The 18917-nt window shown below is 39.9% G+C and overlaps 2 protein-coding genes across 2 annotated transcripts in view; one reads left to right on the top strand and one right to left on the bottom strand.

The window, feature by feature from the left end:
- ODF2L (outer dense fiber of sperm tails 2 like) overlaps positions 1–18917 on the bottom strand; it is a 362976-nt gene that overhangs the window by 221117 nt on the left and 122942 nt on the right. The gene's annotated exons all lie outside the window — the stretch shown is intronic.
- Positions 4636–18917, top strand: part of LOC125130048 (calcium-activated chloride channel regulator 4-like) — a 42385-nt gene continuing 28103 nt past the window's right edge. The window contains exons 1-6 of the mRNA XM_047785406.1: positions 4636–4791; positions 7527–7664; positions 8068–8215; positions 14027–14135; positions 15377–15554; positions 15873–16091. Coding sequence (XP_047641362.1) covers positions 4636–4791; positions 7527–7664; positions 8068–8215; positions 14027–14135; positions 15377–15554; positions 15873–16091 — 948 coding nt within the window. The remainder of the gene's footprint in view (positions 4792–7526; positions 7665–8067; positions 8216–14026; positions 14136–15376; positions 15555–15872; positions 16092–18917) is intronic.

The raw sequence follows: 18917 nt of genomic DNA, 5'->3' as shown, positions 1-18917 counted from the left end.
TACTGAAGGAGTTACGAGTGGGTATCAACAGTGGTGCAGATCACTTTCAAAGGGAACTAGAAACTATGATAACCAGCAAACTACTGTATTTTTTTATGTTCGTGTCAACGCATAACAATGTTATAGGTTTTCATAGTATTTATAAAACAAAAATTGTAAAATAAATTTTCTATTATTTCTTCACTGGATGGGATTTTTTAATTCATTCTAATAATTCAATTCTATCCTATCTTCCTTATTTTACCAAAGCCTTTATAATTCTTTCACTTAGGAGATAAAAAACAACAACAAAAACAAATAAAACCAATAGAAAATGCCAATGACCAGGAGATATTTATTTTTGAAAAGGTTAAAAAAAAAAACTGATTACCATTCACCCAGGCTCACAAAGAAGAACAGGGAGAAGACTCAAATAAACAAAATAAAAAGTGAAAGAGGCAACAACTGATATCACAGAGATACAAAATATCATAAGAGAATACTGTGAAAGTTATATGCCAACAAACGTATTTGAAAATAGAAAAAATGGCCAAATTTCTAGAAACATACAGCCTGCCGACACTGAGTGAAGAAGAAGCAGATAATTTGAAAGACCAATCACCAGAAGTATAATAGAATTTGTAATTTTAAAAAGCTTCCTACAGACTTCCTATGTGGCTTGCAGCTTAACTACTCAGTGTTGCTTCTACAGTGGCTGTGGCTCAACCCCTGGCTCGGGAACTTCCCTATGCTACAGGTGCAGCCACTTAAAAAAGAAAAAATAAATAAAAATAAAAAGAGACAAGGAAAAAAACAGAGAAAATAAATAAATAAACTTCCTACAAACAGAAGTCCCAGCCCACACAGCTTCACTGGGGTAGTCTACCAAACACATAAAGAAGAACTTATGCCCAACCTTCTCAAACTATTCTTAAAGTGAAGAGATCCCAAATTCATTCCACAAGGTAACCATTACCCAGATACCAAAACCAGACAAAGACACTACAAAAAACAAAATTAACAGGCCAAAATTATCTTTGTTGACTACAGGTGCAAAAATCCTCCAAAAAATATTAGCAAACGAAACTCAACAATATATAAAAATCATCATACCTCATGACAAAGATTTATTCTAGAGTCACAGTGTTGGTTCAACATATGCACATCAATCAATGTGATATACCACATTAATTTTTTTTTCCTTTTTAGGGCTGCACCTGTGGCACATGGAAGTTCCCAGGCTAGGGGATAAATTGAAGTTGTAGCTACTGGTCCACACCACAGCCACAGCCACAGCAACGTGGGATCCAAGCCATGTCTGCAACCTACACCACTGCTCATGGCAACACAGATCCTTAACCCACTGGGCAAGGCAAGGGATCAAACCTGCATCCTCATGGATACTAACTAGTCAGGTTCCTAACCTGCTGAGCCACAATGGGAACTCCCCACATTAATTTTTAAAAAGGACAAAAAAATACATGATAATCTTAATAGATACAGGAAAAGCATTCAACATCTGTTCGTGATAAAAATTCTCATCAGAGTGTGTATATGGGAAACATATCTCAACATAATACAGGCCATTTATAACAAGCCCATAGCCGACATAATAATAAATGGTGAAAAGCTGAAAGATCTGCTGTTAAATTCAGAAACAAGACAATGACACCCACTCTTATTGCTTCTATTTAGCATAGTATTGGAAGTTCTGGTCAGAGCAATCAGATAAGAAAAAAATATGAAAGTAATCAAATTAGAAAAGGTGAAACCATCCCTATTTGTGATGATATGATACTTCATATAAAGAACTGTATAGACTCCATCCCAAAACTAGTAGAATTAAATAAAAAATCAGCAGGGTAACATGATACAAGACTAATATACAGAAAAATGTTGCTGTTCTAAACATTAATAATGAAACAGAAGAAAGAGAAAGCAAGGGTCCAATTCCATTTAAATTGCATTGAAAAGAATAAAATACCAAGCAATAAACTTAATCAAAGAGGTGGAAGAACTATACTCTGAAAATTATAAAACTTTGATAAAGGAAACTGAAGATGATTCAAAGAAATGGAAAGGTATTCCATGCTCTTGGATTGGAATAATTCATATTACTTAAATGGATATATTATCCAAAGAAACCTACAATTTAATCAAAATACCAAGGACACTTTTTGGTTAGGAAAAAAACCTATAATGAAGAATCCAAAAATTTAGATAGAAACACAAAAGATCTTGAACTGCTAAAACAATCCTGAGAAAAAAGAACAAAGCTTGAAGTATAACCCTCCCAGACTACAGGCTTTACTACAAAGATACCATAATCAACACAGCATGGTACTAGCACAAAAACATGGATCAATGGAACAGCACGGAGAGCCCAGAAATAAACCCATGTATCCATGCTCAATTAACTTATAACAATGGAGGCAAGAATATACAATGGAGAAGACAATCTCTTCAACAAGCAGTGCTGTGAAGACCAGATGGCCCCATGTAAAACAATGAGATTAGAACATCCCACACATTATATACAAAAATAAACTCAAACTGGTTTAAAGACCTAAATGTAAGACCAAAAAGCATAAAACTCCTAGAACAGGCAAAATATTCTTTTACATAAATCATAACAACATTTTCTTTGATTAGTCTCCTAAGTCAAAAGAAATGAAAACAAAAATTTTAAAATAGGGTTTAATTAAACTTAAAAGCTTTTGCATAGCAAAGGAAACCATCAACACAATAAAAAGATAGCCTGCAAAATGGGAGAAAGTATTTTCAAGGGGTATGACCAATAAGGATATATTCAAGATATACGAACAGTTTGTACACTCAGTATAAAAAAATGCAAAAAAAAATTGGCAGTTCCCACTGTGGCTCAGTGGGTTGTAAACCCAAGAGTATCTATTTTTAGTATCCACACTGTGGATCCATTGATCCTTGGCCTCACTCAGTGGGTTAAAGATCTGGCATTGCCGTGAGCTGTGGTGTAGTCACAGATGAGGCTCAGATCTAGCATTGCTGTGGCTGTGGCATAGGCTAGCAGCTGTAGCTCTGATGATTTTTGACCCCTATCCTGGGAACTTCCATATGCCAGGGGTGCAGCCCTAAAAGAAAAAAAAAAAAAGACAAAAACAGGCCAGAGGACTTGAATAGACATTTTTCCAAAAAAGACATCCAGATAGCTAACAGATATGTGAGAGGATGCTCAGCATCATTAGTCATCAGGGAAACATAAATCAAAACCACAATGAGGTATCATCTCACATTGGTCAGGATGCCCATCACCAAAAAGTCTACAAATAACAAATATCAGAGAGGAAGTGGAGAAAAGGGAACCCTCCTACACTGTTGGCGCAAATGTAATTTGGTGCAGCCACCAAGGAAAATAGTATGAAAGACACGGAAGAAACCCAAGTGCCCATCAACAGACAACTGGATTAAGAAGACATAGTACATATACAATCTCCTGGAAGGGACCATCATGGAAAATAATATTTTAAAAAAAGAATGAATATATGTATGACTGAGTCACTTTAGTATAAGGTAGAAAGTGGCACAACATTGCAAATCAACTATTCTTTAACAAAAATTAAAATAAAGAAATTTTAAAAAGATGTAGAATGTGTGTGTGCATGTGTGTATACACACACATAACGGAATATTACTCAGCTGTTAAAAATAATGAAATAATGCCATGTGCAGCAACATTGATGGACCTAGAAAATACTATACTTTTTGAAGTAATTCAGGCAGACAAATATGATATATCATTTATATGTGAAATCTAAAAAATAATGCAAATTAGTATAACATGAAACAGAAACAGACTTAGAAACGGAAAATAAACTTGTGGTTACCAAAGGGGAGAGAGAGGGGAGAGGGACAAACTAGGGTTATGGGATTAACAGATACAAATAACTGTATATGAAAAGGTAAGCAGTAAGGATACACTATAGAGCACAGGAGAGTACACCCATTATCCTGTCATAACCTAAAGTGGAATCTAATCTGAAAAAAACACTGAATCACTATGCGGTACATCTGAAACTAACACAGTGTTGTAAATCAACTATACTTCAATTAAAAATTGTTTTTTTCATTTCAGTCTCTAAGCCAAATTACACAATTTGGTATTATTTACGTGGAAGAGTCTTACATAATGATCCAATATGTATACTCTCGGTAGATAATTTACCAGTAAAACCACGTTGTAAAATTGAGGAACACCACTGTCATTTCTGTTTCTATCAATTTCATTACGAATTTTTATTAATTTTCACACAGCTTGCTACGGAAAGTACTAAGCATTTGTCTATACTCAGAAAATTAACCAGAAGTATAAAGTATTGAAAATGTATCCCAATAAGAAAAGACATAAATTGTTTTATGAAAAAAATCTTATTTCTAGCATGTTTCTTGGCCATTTTTACAGTAACATGCAATGAAACCACTGTGTTCCTGGAACCCAAGTATTCTCCCACAGATACAACACTGACCTTTGTGCAGTCAATACCCCATAATCAGCCAACATTGATAAAATATATACATACATACTCATAAAGAGAGGGGGAGAGGGAGAGAAAGAGAGGGGTGAGAAAGAAAAGCCTCTTGAACAAGCCAGCCCTGGGCCGGAACGACTCAAGAGGGAGGATGGGTTTCTTCAGCTCTGTCCTCCTCTTGGTCCTACACCTGCTGCAAGGGTCCAGAACTTCCTTGGTTCAGCTGAACGCCAATGGCTACGAGGGCGTCCTCATTGCTATAGACCCTGCTGTGCCAGAAGATGAAACACTCATCACAGAGATAAAGGTAAGGAAGGAATGGAAGTCTCTGGTTGGAACTGGGGGGAAGAAGACAAGTTAGTAGCTAATGACTGCCATGGAAACGTCTCCAGGAAGTCTAAAAGCAGCATGGGCAGTGAGGACGATGCAGGACTGGGCAGTGAGAAGCAAGGGTTTCCGACGGGGTTCTGCTCTGTCTCACCACAGGACCAAAGCCCAAAAGGCGCAGGGACCTCCCGATCCTCAGTTTCTCTGCCTGTGAATCGGCAGTTGAACCTGTCTGCTCTTTAAACAGTTGTTTACTGAAGGCTTGCTCACGGCATGCCAGGAGAAGGAGCAGGGGTTTTTCCAGGGCCCTGATCTGCTGAGCACACATTCTTTCCAGATTACAGAGGTACCAGGAGCGTGCCGCTGCAGAGCAGGTCAGGGGTAGTGAGCTGCTAGGCAGTGGAATAAGTCAGCGAGGGGATGGGCAGGGCTGGACGGGAGAATGTGTGTTACCGTCTCCGGCGGGGTATCAGAGGAGGCCTCACTGTGGATGTGACACTGACGGAGGCCCGAGGTGCGTGAGGGAAGGGCCACGGAGACCTGGGGGGCGGGGGACAGCAGGTGCAGTGGCATGGAGGGGACGGCATGCTTGATGTGACCAAGAAGCAACAGTGAATGTGCAGGAGGAAGGCTGGGGAGAGCTAAAGGGGGAAAGGCAGCAGGTCCCAGACCGCTGGAAAGATCTGGACTTTCACTCCGAGCGAGATGAAAATCCATACAAGGCTCTGAGCAGAGGAGAGGTGTGCGCTCATGACTGTTCTGGGGTCACTGGGGCGGCAGTGCTGAGGAAACTCTGCAGGGGGCTTTTCTTGTCACCCGTCCTGTACCAGCTCTGCTGTGGCACAGAGGTCCCTCCTGCACCAGCTCTGCTATGGCACAGAGGTCCCATCATGCCCTAGCTCTGCTGGGGCAGAGAGGTCCCATCCTGCACCAGCTCTGCTGGGGCACAGAGGTCCCTCCTGTACTAGCTTTGCTGTGGCACAGAGGTCCCACCCTGCACCAGCTCTGCTGGGGCACAGAGGTCCCTCCTGCACCAGCTCTGCTATGGCACAGAGGTCCCATCATGCCCTAGCTCTGCTGGGGCAGAGAAGTCCCATCCTGCACCAGCTCTGCTGTGGCACAGAGGTCCCACCCTGCACCAGCTCTGCTGGGGCACAGAGGTCCCATCCTGTACTAGCTTTGCTGTGGCACAGAGGTCCCATCCTGCACCAGCTCTGCTGCGGCACAGAGGTCCCACCCTGCACCAGCTCTGCCGCGGCACAGAGGTGTAGGAGGACACCGGGTAGGAAGCTGTTGCAGATGAAGTGATTGTGACTAGGGACAGGCATATTGTGGTAGAAATCATTAACATGGTGTGATCCTAGACATATCCTGAGAGCATCGCAGAGAAATTTGCTGACAGCTCAGATGCTAGGGTAGAGGAGGGATGGAGGTCAAGTCAGAGTCACAGAAAACTTCAGTTTCGAACACTTGGAAATATAGAGTTACCATAAATTGAGAAGTGGTTGGGAGAACATGCTTTGGGAGCTCCCTAAAGCCCTTTTCCTAGTCATAGTCATTCCTCTGGGTCTTCAGTTCTTTGTACTCTGACCCCTGCCCTGAGCCCAATCAATTTAATTATCTCTGTACATTAAGAGCACACTGGACTATCTTCCAGAAAACAGGGAAGAATGCCCTGGAATTCTGGCTGACCCCTGCCGTGAGCCCAGTTTAATGATCTCTGCAATATATGAAGAGCACACCAGACTTTCCCAGAGAACAGGGGAGATTGTCCTGGAATTCCTGAAGAAGAAGCATTCCATTGTGGGTTTATACTAGGTCAGGAAGTATCGAGAAGGAAAATCTACTCTGAAATAAACAATACTGTAGACGCTGAAGCTGCCAGCAACATGAAGAGGCCAGCACAGCCATAGCGCCCAGTTTTCCTCGATTATTCAGTGGGTTTGACCATGGAGAACAGACTAGCAAAGAATTTTCATCCATCCGTTTCCCCTGCTGGATAACAGGCTCTATGGAGGAACTATTTCTCCCACCAATCATCGTCTTTTGAGGCTCACCGTAAGGTGATGTTATTTTCAGCTTGATGGGAGAGCAAGAAGCTCTGCCTCTCCGGTGAATTTTTCCATTTCTCTACTTCCCAAACCAGAGCTGCCTCTCTGGGAGGTGAAAGTATAGAGAAAACCTCTGCTACGGCCCACCCCTAAAATCTGGTTTCCTCAGCGTGCATCAGATAAGGCTGTCCTGTACCAGAAATTACAATAGTAATGTCAGTGAGTTTTATGACTGCCTATGTGTAGAGTACTTTATAGTTTATTTCACTTTTATGCCAGGCTCAAAGACCGGTGGTAGCAGTACATTAAAGAGATAAGGAGACTGAAATCCAAAGTCATATAAACCAGCCAAGGTTTAAACGCCAGCATTGTAACCAAGTCTAGATACTTCCAAAGTCCATACCTTTATCTTATTAAATAATTCCTTACAACATCAAACATAAGTATTTGCCTTTGATAGAGGATTACGTAAGACTGACAACCGTTAAACGTGCAGGATTAAGCCATGACTTTGGACTAAAAGTGACAAAGCTGGGATTTTGAATCAGAGACCTTTCTCACCAGTCGGATGCTTTTTGAGTGGTGAGAAATGCCTGTGACGAATGCCCGTTCATCTATTCCACCTCCCTGAACCTACTCACTCCTCTTTTTCCCGTCATAATAGGACATGGTGACTATGGCTTCGATGTCTCTGTTTGAAGCCACAGAAAAAAGATTCTTTTTCAAAAATGTATCAATATTAATTCCAGAGAGCTGGAAGAACACGCAATACAAGAGGCCAAAACACGAAAGCTACAAACACGTAAGAGTCAAAAAGTTTCTCTTAAAAATACTTTCTCTAAAGACTTTGTGGTTGCCTGATGGGAGGGGGAGGGAGTGGGAGGGATCGGGAGCTTGGGCTTATCAGACACAACTTAGAATAGATGTACAAGGAGATCCTGCTGAGTAGCATTGAGAACTTTGTCTAGATACTCATGTTGCAACAGAACAAAGGGTGGGGGGAAAATGTAATTGTAATGTATACATGTGAGGATAACCTGACCCCCTTGCTGTACAGTGGGAAAATAAAAAAATTAAAAATTTAAAAAAAAAATACTTTCTCTGCTGCTTCTCCGTTTTGACCTAAATTAATCATTCCTGAGTTTTTCAGACAAATGTTATCATTTCCATTCTGATGGTTTAAAAATCTTTTGAAACATTCGCAGGCTGATGTCATCGTTGCACCACCGACCGTCCCAGGTAGAGACGAGCCGTATACCAAGCAGTTCACCGAGTGTGGAGAAAAAGCAGAATACATCCATTTCACCCCCGACTTTGTACTCGGAAAAAAGCAAAATGAATTTGGACCACCAGGTAGGAATTTTCGTCAACCAATAAGCAGCTTTGTATCTATGTTTGGTGTACAAGCCTTGAAGCCAGAGTCCCTAGGGTCAAATCCTGACTCCCCTACAGCTGTGGGTGACCTTGGACAAGGGACCTAGCTCCTCTGTGCTTATTTCCTAAAAATGCCGGCTAGAGGAGCTCCTACCTTAAAGAATCATTGAGAATGTTAAACTAGATAATCCTTTTAATTATATTCAGTTCAGTGTCTTCAGAAATTTGGACATGGGAAAGCCATAATAAATGTTTTTCAAAAGGAATACTTTTTAGATTTTAATTTTTCAGTTCTCCACTGCTGGATATTAATCAATCACATGTCACCTCCATGGAAGGCAGGTGCATGACAAGCTGAAAAGAGCCAAGATGACAGCTCCTAGCCAAGACAAAACACCCACAGGCTGTTAGCTGCTGCTATTAGTCAACCCATTCTTTGAACCAAATGAAGTTATCTATAAGTGATCATTTTTTACCTATTAAAATGGCAATTTCACCTATTTAAATCTAAAAAGTTAAGACCATCGTTTCAAATGAGCTAAAGGACATTATTTTTCAGAGGAAGATGAAAATCGTTGTCAAAGGAGAGCCCAGCCCATGTCACTACTCAATAGCCTTCCTGCATCCTTACAGCCCAGAATCACCTCTTCCTCCTCCACTGCCCCTTCGGTGACGATTCATAAAGTCTCGTTTCTGCCACACTGTCAGCTAGAGCTGGTCCTCGCCACTGCCTGGACCTGCTCCCCACCCCAGCCCAGGCTTCCCTCTCCCTATACTTTGGTCTGACTGTATTTGTTCTCCTTGGCACCGTAATCCTTTAGATACACTTTCTTTCCTACCGGGCGTGTCCAATGAAGTCAGTTGTGTCAATTCCCTCACCTTATCCTTAGTTTTACTCAACTAGCCATCGAACTGAATTTCCACACAGTTTCTTTGGCTCCTATTAATACATTTTCAAGATTGTGAAAGAAAATTATAAAACTAATTGATATGTTTTAAAAAAATGTTTCCAAAGCTCACTGAAGCCCTCAAAGCTACTCGATAGTGTTTGAACGTACTTTTCTCAGCTCCCTTCTCATTCCACATAGAAGCTGTTCTAAGGCTTCCATCACTTTTCTCTAGGTTTCAATTCCAACAGACAAGAGAGGGACCTTCACTGGGAAAAGAGCCTCTACCTACTTCCTCTCTACTTCCAACCTCGTGTCCACCTTCATTTCCCACCTGCTAGAAGATATTCTCTCCAATCCTGAAAGCCAATTATTCTCTAGTCATTTCAGTCAATGTCACCAACAGCACTCTTATTCTCTTCTCAAGCCCCCACTGCAGCTATTTCCCATTTTTTTTCCCTTCTTCTCCCCAGACAGGAGTTTTTCCATACAGTGATATCTGTGTTCATGAGGAAAAAAACAATTCACATTCTGTCAAACTGTATACCTGAAAAGCAACAGGTTTCTGGAAAAAGTAAGGCCAGAAAAGGATTCCTCAAAAACTATTCAAATTATAACAACAATTACAACAACAACAGGAGTACCAAGAGAAGTGATTCAGACCGCACAGTCAACCTCTCCACTGTTGTGTTTTGCTGCCACAACGCCTACCAACATACACTCATAGAGAGCTGAAACACTTTTTAAAAAGTGAAAGTGAGAGTTCCCTTGTGGCTCAGAGAGTTAAAGATTCTGCAGTTGTCACTGCAGCAGCTCGGGTGGCTGTTGTGCCATGGGCTCAATCACTGGCCCAGAAACTTCCACATGTTGCTGGTGTGGCCAAATATATACATGTCTCAGAGGGTCTGGTGGGAAAGTACCAGGAGGCTGTGGCTCATTGAGGGGCAGGACATTGGAGGCGGAGGTCCTGGGCTTGTTCATCTGCATGAGTTCCCCTGGAGGTTTCCATTTTGGAAAAATCTGACCCCACCCAGCAGGGCTGAGAAGCCCCAGGCCAAACAACAAACAGGGTGGGAACAGAGTCCCACTCATCAGCAAACAGGCTGCCTAAAGTCTTCCTAGGCACCCAGCTGCCCCCAGTCACATCTAGAGACAAAGCTTCACCCACTACAGGGACAATAAACAGCTTCACCCACCAGTGAGCAGGCACCAGTGCCTCCCATCAGGAAGCCTGCAGCAAGCCCCTCTACCAACTTTAGACACAAAGGGGGCAGACATCAGAAGCAAGAGAGACTACAACCCTATTGTTTGCAAAAAAGGAGACCACACTAAAAATCTATACAAATTGAAAAGGCAGAGAATTATGAACCAAATGTAAACACATGATAAAAACCCAGAAAATCAGCTAAATGAACTGGAAAGAGAAACATGAGAAAGACTTCAGAGTAATGATATTAAAGACGGCCCAAGATCTCGGAAAAAAACTGAAGGCAAAGATTAATAAATTACAAGAAACACTGAACAAAGAAATAGAAGATTTAAAGATTAAACAAGCAGTGATGCAAAATATAATAACCAAAACAAAAGATTCACTTGAAGGAACCAATAACAGAATACAAGAGGCAGGATGAATAAGCAAGGTGGAAGACAGGCTGCTGGAAATCACTGATGCAGAACAGAATAAAGACAAAAGAATGAAAAGGAACGAGGACAGTCTACAAGACCTCTGGGACAACTTTAAAGGCACCAACATTTGCATTATAGGGATGCCAGAAGGCAAAGAGAAAGAGAAAGGGCCAGAGAATGTATGTGAAGGGAAAATATCTGAAAACTTCCTTCCTATGGGAAAGGAAAAACTCAATCAAATCCAGGAAGCATAACAACTACCATATAGAATCTATCTGAAGGGGAAGATCCTGAGACACATATTAATCAAACTGACCAAAAATTAAAGACAAAGAGAAAATTTTGAAAGCAGCTAGGGAAAGCCACAAATAACGTACAAGGGAACCCCAATAAGATTATGAGCTGATTTTTCAGCAGAAACTCTACAGGCCAGAAGGAAATGGCATGATATACTTAAAGTGATGAAAGGAAAAAACCTCCAACCAAGATTATTCTACCCAGTAAGGCTCTCATTCAGATTTGAAGAAGAAATCAAAAGCTTTACAGATGAGCAAAAGCTAAGAGAATTCAGCATCACTAAACCAGCTTTACAGCAAATACTAAAGGAACTTCTCTAGATGGAAAAGAATACACCACAATCAGAAACAAGAAAATTACAAATGAGAGGCTTCTTTTCTAATATTTCATTGTCAGTATCATAATTGCAACCACTTTCTGACTGTTAATCTTGTATCCTGCTATTTAGCTGAATTTGTTGATCAGTTTGAGTAGTTTTTGGGTGGAGTCCTTAGGCTTTTCTATATGTATATAGTATCATGTCATCTGCATACAATGACAATTTTACCTCTTCTCATAATAAGAAACCACAGCTAACTTCATTCTCAATGGTGAGAAACTGAAAGCATTTCTGCTAAGATCAGGAACAAGACAAAGATGCTACTCAGCTGTAAAAAAAAAAAAAAAAAAACATGAAATAGTGCCCATTGGCAGCAACATGGATGGAACTAGACTCTTATACTAAGTGAAGTAAGTCAGAAAGAGAGAGAAAAATACTATATCCTATCGCTTATATATGGAATCTAATATACGGCACAAATGAAATTTTCCAAGCAAAAGAAACTCAGGGACTTGGAGAAGAGACTTGTGGTTGCCAAGGGCGGGGGGAGGGGGAGTGGGATGGACTAGGAGTCTGGGGAGTCTGCATATCTGGTCACTTGTGATGGAACATGACAGAGATAATGTGAGAAAAAAAATACACACATACACACACATATATGACTGGGTCACCTTGCTGTACAGTAGAAATTGACAGAACACTGTAAATCAACTGTAATGGAAAAACTAAAAATCATTGAAAATAAAACAAATGTACCTGCAGTAAAGAACATGAGACGGCTCCCTGATGAGGGTAGACATATAGGGAAGGAAGGAATCATCCCCACACATGACAGCCAAGCCAGCAGTCATGAGGAGAGAGTACAAACGCAGGATGCCACGGACGCATTTCCAATGACAGGGTCTGGAACTCGAAACAATCTTGCACACGCGCACACAGACTTCCATATCAAAACTCGAAACAATCTTGCACATGCACACACAGACTCCCATATCAAACCCTTAGTCTGGTAGCTGCAGACTAAGATGCACGAGGGGCAACTGCTGTCAGCTGAGAATGAAGCAAGTCTGCGAGTAGAACTCTGTAAGGAGAGAGCTCTGGGAGCTCCCTGGTAGCGTGGTGGTTAGGGCCCGGCCTTGTCACTGCTGCTGTGGTGTGGGTTCAGTCTGTGGCCCAGGAACGTCTGCATGTCACTGGCATGCCCCAAAAGAGAGAGCGAGCTGCAGGTATGCGCAGCTTTACATTTTCTCCTGACCCACTAAATTCCGATTACAGCAGCTGATAGGACTTTTTCTCCCATCGCAAAGGTTGTAATTATGCACTCACTCTTCTAGCACCCATTGTCTAGGAAACTCAAACCAGTACCTCTAGAACTGAATAGGTATAGGACGTATGGGGGGATCTTGTTAATACTCAGATTCTGATTCACAAGGCCTAGAGCGAGCCTGAGAGTCTTCGTTTCTGACGAGCTCCCAGGGGTCCCTGCCGAGGTCCACAAGGACCACAGCTTGCGTAACAAAGACTAAAAGACGAAACAAAATCTGCATAATACTTACATTGTCCTCCTGTTTCCAAATCTCACATGAGCTAATTTGTTTTACAGAAACATGTAACAGAACACTGTATTTCCTCCCTTATCTCCACCTCTGTTTCCTCAAATGTTTGGCCTCATTTTCGCTAAAGCGAAACCTCTCTTTTGTTTTTTCCTTATTTCTTCTTCCTTCAACTCTGTTCATTTACCTACATCCTTCCATTCACCCTGGATTCTTTGGGGAAAAATGTTAATTAACCTCTTGGCCTCTAAGCAGCTCTGAGTCAAGGACTATAAGCTACTCCTCTTCATATCTTCGGGCATATTGACAGTGCTGAATACGTAATTAATAGCACTGCTATACAGTGAGTGCTACTTCGAGGTTAAGCACTTTGAGCCAGTTCACTTCAGCATCACCACAATCACATATGGCTTAGAGGAGCCTTTCTCCATCTCGTTGTGTATTGCCCACTACAGGAGACGCTTTAGACTCTTTTCTTCCTAATGCCCCCCATGATATTTTCACACCTCACAGGTACTACACATCTGCCTGTGTTGTTAGGCATTGAGCTTACATGATACACACACCATTGTAATATCTAAGATTTATTAACCCCAGGTACCAGTTTTAGCCACTTTGGGACAATTTCACCTCCAACAAAAATGCATTTGACAGACATGAAATTGAGGCACAGAAGGTTAAGAAAGGATACACAGCTCAGAAGAGGCAACATGGTGAATGAATAAAATAATAATTGAAAAACTGGGTGAATATACGGGAGGATGAATGACACAGAAGAAAAATATTGTATTTCCTGACCTGAAGGAGGCTCCCAGTCTAACTATGGTGTGGATGTCAGTCCCCCTACCATATAGCCGCAAATACCCAAGCCCAGTCCATCTGGGCCATAGAAAATACTCTAGAAATGTTTCGTTGATTAAACAGGCTGTGGAATAAAAAATAATATGCTTTATGGTATAATGTAATGTCACGTAACATAAAGATATTGTAAATGACGGCAGTCATTTAAAATCAAAATTATTGTAATAGGAAAAAAAAAACCTTTAAAAATATGAGATATACTTTGTCCTTCGAATTATAATCATATATTTGGAATATCTCCCCACAGGCAGAGCACTTGTGCACGAGTGGGCCCATCTCCGCTGGGGCGTGTTTGATGAGTACAATAATGATGAGCCTTTCTACAGCTCGAAGTCAAGGAAAATTGAAGCGACAAGGCATGGCCATTTAAATCGTCCTAAATTACTGCAGGCTTTAATTTCTTCTTTTCCTTAGTTTGAGTTCTTTCAAAAGCCATGTATTCATTTTCGCCTCAATGCAGGTAACAGAAGCAATGCACTAAACAATGATTTCCTGGTTTTTTAGAAAATGTTTAGAAACCGTTTAAAATACATGTAACTTCAAGAGGGTTTGGTAGACAAGCTGACATATTTTTTACACCTTTCTACCACAACTGCCAGAACTCATTTGCGCTGAAGTTAGTGTTTTATAGAAAGGTTTGTAATACATGCTAGGAGATTAAAATTATTTACACTACAAAAGAATGAGGAAAAATGAGTAAGAAGTAGCAGTAAATGAGTAGGAAATCAGCCAACTTCAAAGAGCCAAATTTCTTCAGATTTAAATTTCATTTTTAAACACAACCTAATATCACAGTTAACAGACAATCCTCTTGGTTCTGAGATCAAGGCAGGAGAATAGTTGGGGGAGTTCGTTTAAAGTTAAATTAAGCGCCATCAATATTAGAAGCACTACTGGGGCTGAGGACTTGCCACAAATGTGCAAGTTGAAAGATACATGATTTCAGTGAAGGCGCCATTCATGAGTTTCTGGACACTTTTTCTTTTTTTGCTTTTTGTCTTTTTAGGGCCACACCCGCGGCATGTGGAGGTTCCCAGGCTGAGGTCTAATCAGCTGTTCCCACGCCAGAGCCGCAGCAATGGTAGATCCAAGCCGCGTCTGTGATCTACACCACAAGCTCAAGGCAATGCCAGATCCTTAACCCACTGAGAGAGGCTGGGATCGAACCCGCACCTCAAGGTTTTTAGTCGGATTCGCTTCTGCTGCGCCACAACGGGAACTCCAGAACACTTATTTTAATGAGCATTACATTGCTGACACTTGTTTACACTACATCACCCTTAAACGCCTAGTCTCTGCTACAGAACATTCATCATGGCTGTAAATACATATGCTTCAACCCCTAGCCTGGGAACCTCCATATGCCATGGGTGCGGCCCTAAAAAGACAAGGAAAAAAACTGTTTTTCAATTTCTTGGAAAATAGATAACTACCCTGGTAGAAACCCTTAAATTTTGCTGTCAGAATATTATAGGTATGGTACACAAATGAGAATAAAAACCTCTATACAAGGATTATTATGAACAGAAACACTGGAGATTTTTAAAAACTGTTAATGGTTATGCTGCTTCAAGGACTAAATGTCATATATTTTCAGGTGTTCCATAGATATCACTGGTATAAACAGAGTTTATAGATGTCATGGGAACAGCTGTGCAACCAGGCCATGCAGAATTGATTCTACTACAAAACTGTTTGAAAAAGACTGTCAGTTCTTCCCCAATAAACACCAAACTGAAAAGACATCCATAATGTTTATGCAAGGCATCGACTCTGTAAGTATTATGCCCATCATTACTTCAGATTGTATGTTTATAATCAAAGGGCAGGTCCTCATGTTTATAAGGTACCTCTGCAGGTGACCAGGACTACCGCTGGCAGCTACATAGCAAGCACTCACCCAGTGTTATTTATTAAGATTACTACTATCATCGCTACTGAAAATCTGCATTGCTATGACACTGACTCCTCACTGAATCACATTTCCCTCAACAAACAGAAAGTGTGCATAGCATCTTAATTTTTATCAAGTGTATACTCAGATCTTTAAATGTGTTATATGTAAAACATTTTTAATCTTATTAAACCTTTAGATCACTGGGTTCTGTAATGAAAAAAACCATAACCGAGAAGCTCCAAGCCTTCAGAATAAAAAGTGCGATTCCAGAAGCACCTGGGAGGTGATCAGCAATTCCGAGGATTTTAAGGGCACGGTGCCTATTGCAGCACCACCCCCGCCACCCGTCTTCTCATTGCTGAAGATCAGTGAGAGAATTGTGTGCCTGGTTCTTGACAAATCTGAAAGCATGGGGGTAAGCTTCATGGGGAAACCTGGACATGTGTTGGGAAGAGACAGCACAGATCAGAGGGCGGTGAGGCTAGATGAAGACAACTGTGTGAGGGGCTTGGCCTCAGTGGCTGCAGAAAGAGAAATGAGGGCCCTGACGGGTCCAAAGAGCCACGTCCCACCAGCCCACCGGTGGAGGAGTGGTGGGGAGGCTAAGAGACAAAGAGGAACAGGCAGAGGCAAGCACTTGGCCTCTCAGGATTCAGCTGCACGTCTGGTAAGTTTCACCCACTGGGACGTCTGGAGACTCCACTCTCTAGAGGAAGTCCGTCCACTACAGTCTAGATGGATTCTGGGAGCTCTGGGAGTGGTTTCACTTTGAGAAAAATAGTACAGAAGCCTGAGAGAGTAATTTAGAGAGTCTCTAAGTTGTGAGTCATCACCCCTAGTTCCGCTCAAGCCTCCACCTTATCCTCTAGCTCTTCTTAAGGTTTTCTCTTTAATTATGCATATTCAACAATCACGATACTTAAGGATTTTTTCCTTGTGTTCATCTTACACTTAATAGGCTATCAATATCTGAGTACTAGATGACAGCTTGCATACTGTTTCACCTCACATTAAATGATTGCCAAAGATACTAGTTTTTAAGATCTGAAAATTTTGTGATTAATGCTTTAAAACTTTTATTTTAAAACTTTTTGTGGATTTTATTAAGAGTACAGTTGATTCACAGTGCTGTGTCAATTTCTGCTGCACAGCGTAGTGACACAGCCACATATATATTATACACATAATACACATCATATATATTATACACATAATACACATCATATATATTATACACATAATACACATCATATATATTATACACATAATACACATCATATATATTATACATATACATACACATCATATATATTATACATACATACACATCATATATATTATACATATAATACACATCATATTATACACATAATACACATCATATATATTATACACACATACACATCATATATATTATACACATAATACACATCATATATATTATACACACATATACATCATATATATTATACACATAATACACATCATATATATTATACACATAATACACATCATATATATTATACACATAATACACATCATACATATTATACATATACATACACATCATATATATTATACATACATACACATCATATATATTATACATATAATACACATCATATTATACACATAATACACATCATATATTATACACACATACACATCATATATATTATACACATAATACACATCATATATATTATACACACATATACATCATATATATTATACACATAATACACATCATATATATTATACACATAATACACATCATATATATTATACACACATACACATCATATATATTATACACATAATACACATCATATATATTATACACATAATACACATCATACATATTATACATATACATACACATCATATATATTATACATATAATACACATCATATTATACACATAATACACATCATATATATTATACACACATACACATCATATATATTATACACATAATACACATCATATATATTATACACACATATACATCATATATATTATACACATAATACACATCATATATATTATACACATAATACACATCATATATATTATACACATAATACACATCATATATATTATACACACATACACATCATATATATTATACACATAATACACATCATATATATTATACATATACATACACATCATATATATTATACATATACATACACATCATATATATATAGATATATTCTTTTTCTCTTACTATCTTCCATCATGCTCTATCCCAAGAGATTGTGCTGTACAGCAGGACCTGGTTGCTCATCCATTCTGAACGCAATAGTCGGCATCTACCAACCCCAAACTCCCCATCCATCCCACATTCTCCCCCTCTCCCTTGTCAGCCACAGGTCTGCTCTCTATTTCTGTGAGTTGCTGCTCTGTAGATAGGTTCATTGGTGCCATATTTTAGATTCCACACATAAGTGATCTCATGTGGTATTTGTCTTTCTCTTTCTGACTTACTTCCCTTAGTATGAGAATCTCTAGTTCCATCCATGTTGCTGCAAATGGCATTATTTCGTGCCTTTTTTTTTTTTTTTTAATGGCTGAGTAGCATCCTTGCCCTGTTCCTGATCTTAGCAGAAATGCTTTCAGTTTCTCACCATTGAGAACGATGTTAGCTGTGGATTTGTTACTATGCTGAGGTAGGCTCCCTCGATACCCACTTTATGGAGGGTTTTTATCAGAAATGGGGACTGAATTTTGTCACAAGCTTTTTCTGCATCTGTTGAAATGATCATATCATTTTTATTTTTCAGTTTGTTGATGTGGTGTGTCACACAGATTGATTTGCAGATATTGAAGAATCCTTGCATCCCTGGGATAAATCCCACTTGAGCATGGTGTATGATCATTTTAATATATAGCTGGACTCAGTTTACTAATATTTTGTTGAGGATTTTTGCATATATGTCCATCAGTGATATTGGCCTGTAATTTTTTTGAGTGTGTGGTATCTTTGTTTGGTTTTGGTATCAGGATGATGGTGGCCCCATAGAGAAAGCTTGGGAGTGTTCCTTCCTCCACAATTTTTTGGAAATGTTTCAGAAGGATAGGTGTTAACTCTTCTCTGAATATTTGATAAGATTCACCTGTGAAGCCATCAGTTGCTGGACTTTTGTATTTTTGAAGTTTTTAAATCACATTTTCAATTTCAGTACTTGTGACTGGTCTATTCATATTTTCTATTTCTTCCTGGTTCGGTCTTGG

Source organism: Phacochoerus africanus, chromosome 6 (assembly GCF_016906955.1).
Source record: "Phacochoerus africanus isolate WHEZ1 chromosome 6, ROS_Pafr_v1, whole genome shotgun sequence".
In the NCBI taxonomy this organism is placed as follows: domain Eukaryota; kingdom Metazoa; phylum Chordata; class Mammalia; order Artiodactyla; family Suidae; genus Phacochoerus; species Phacochoerus africanus.
The sequence above is the reverse complement of the archived record's forward strand: the minus strand, read 5'-3'. Positions and strand labels throughout refer to the sequence as shown.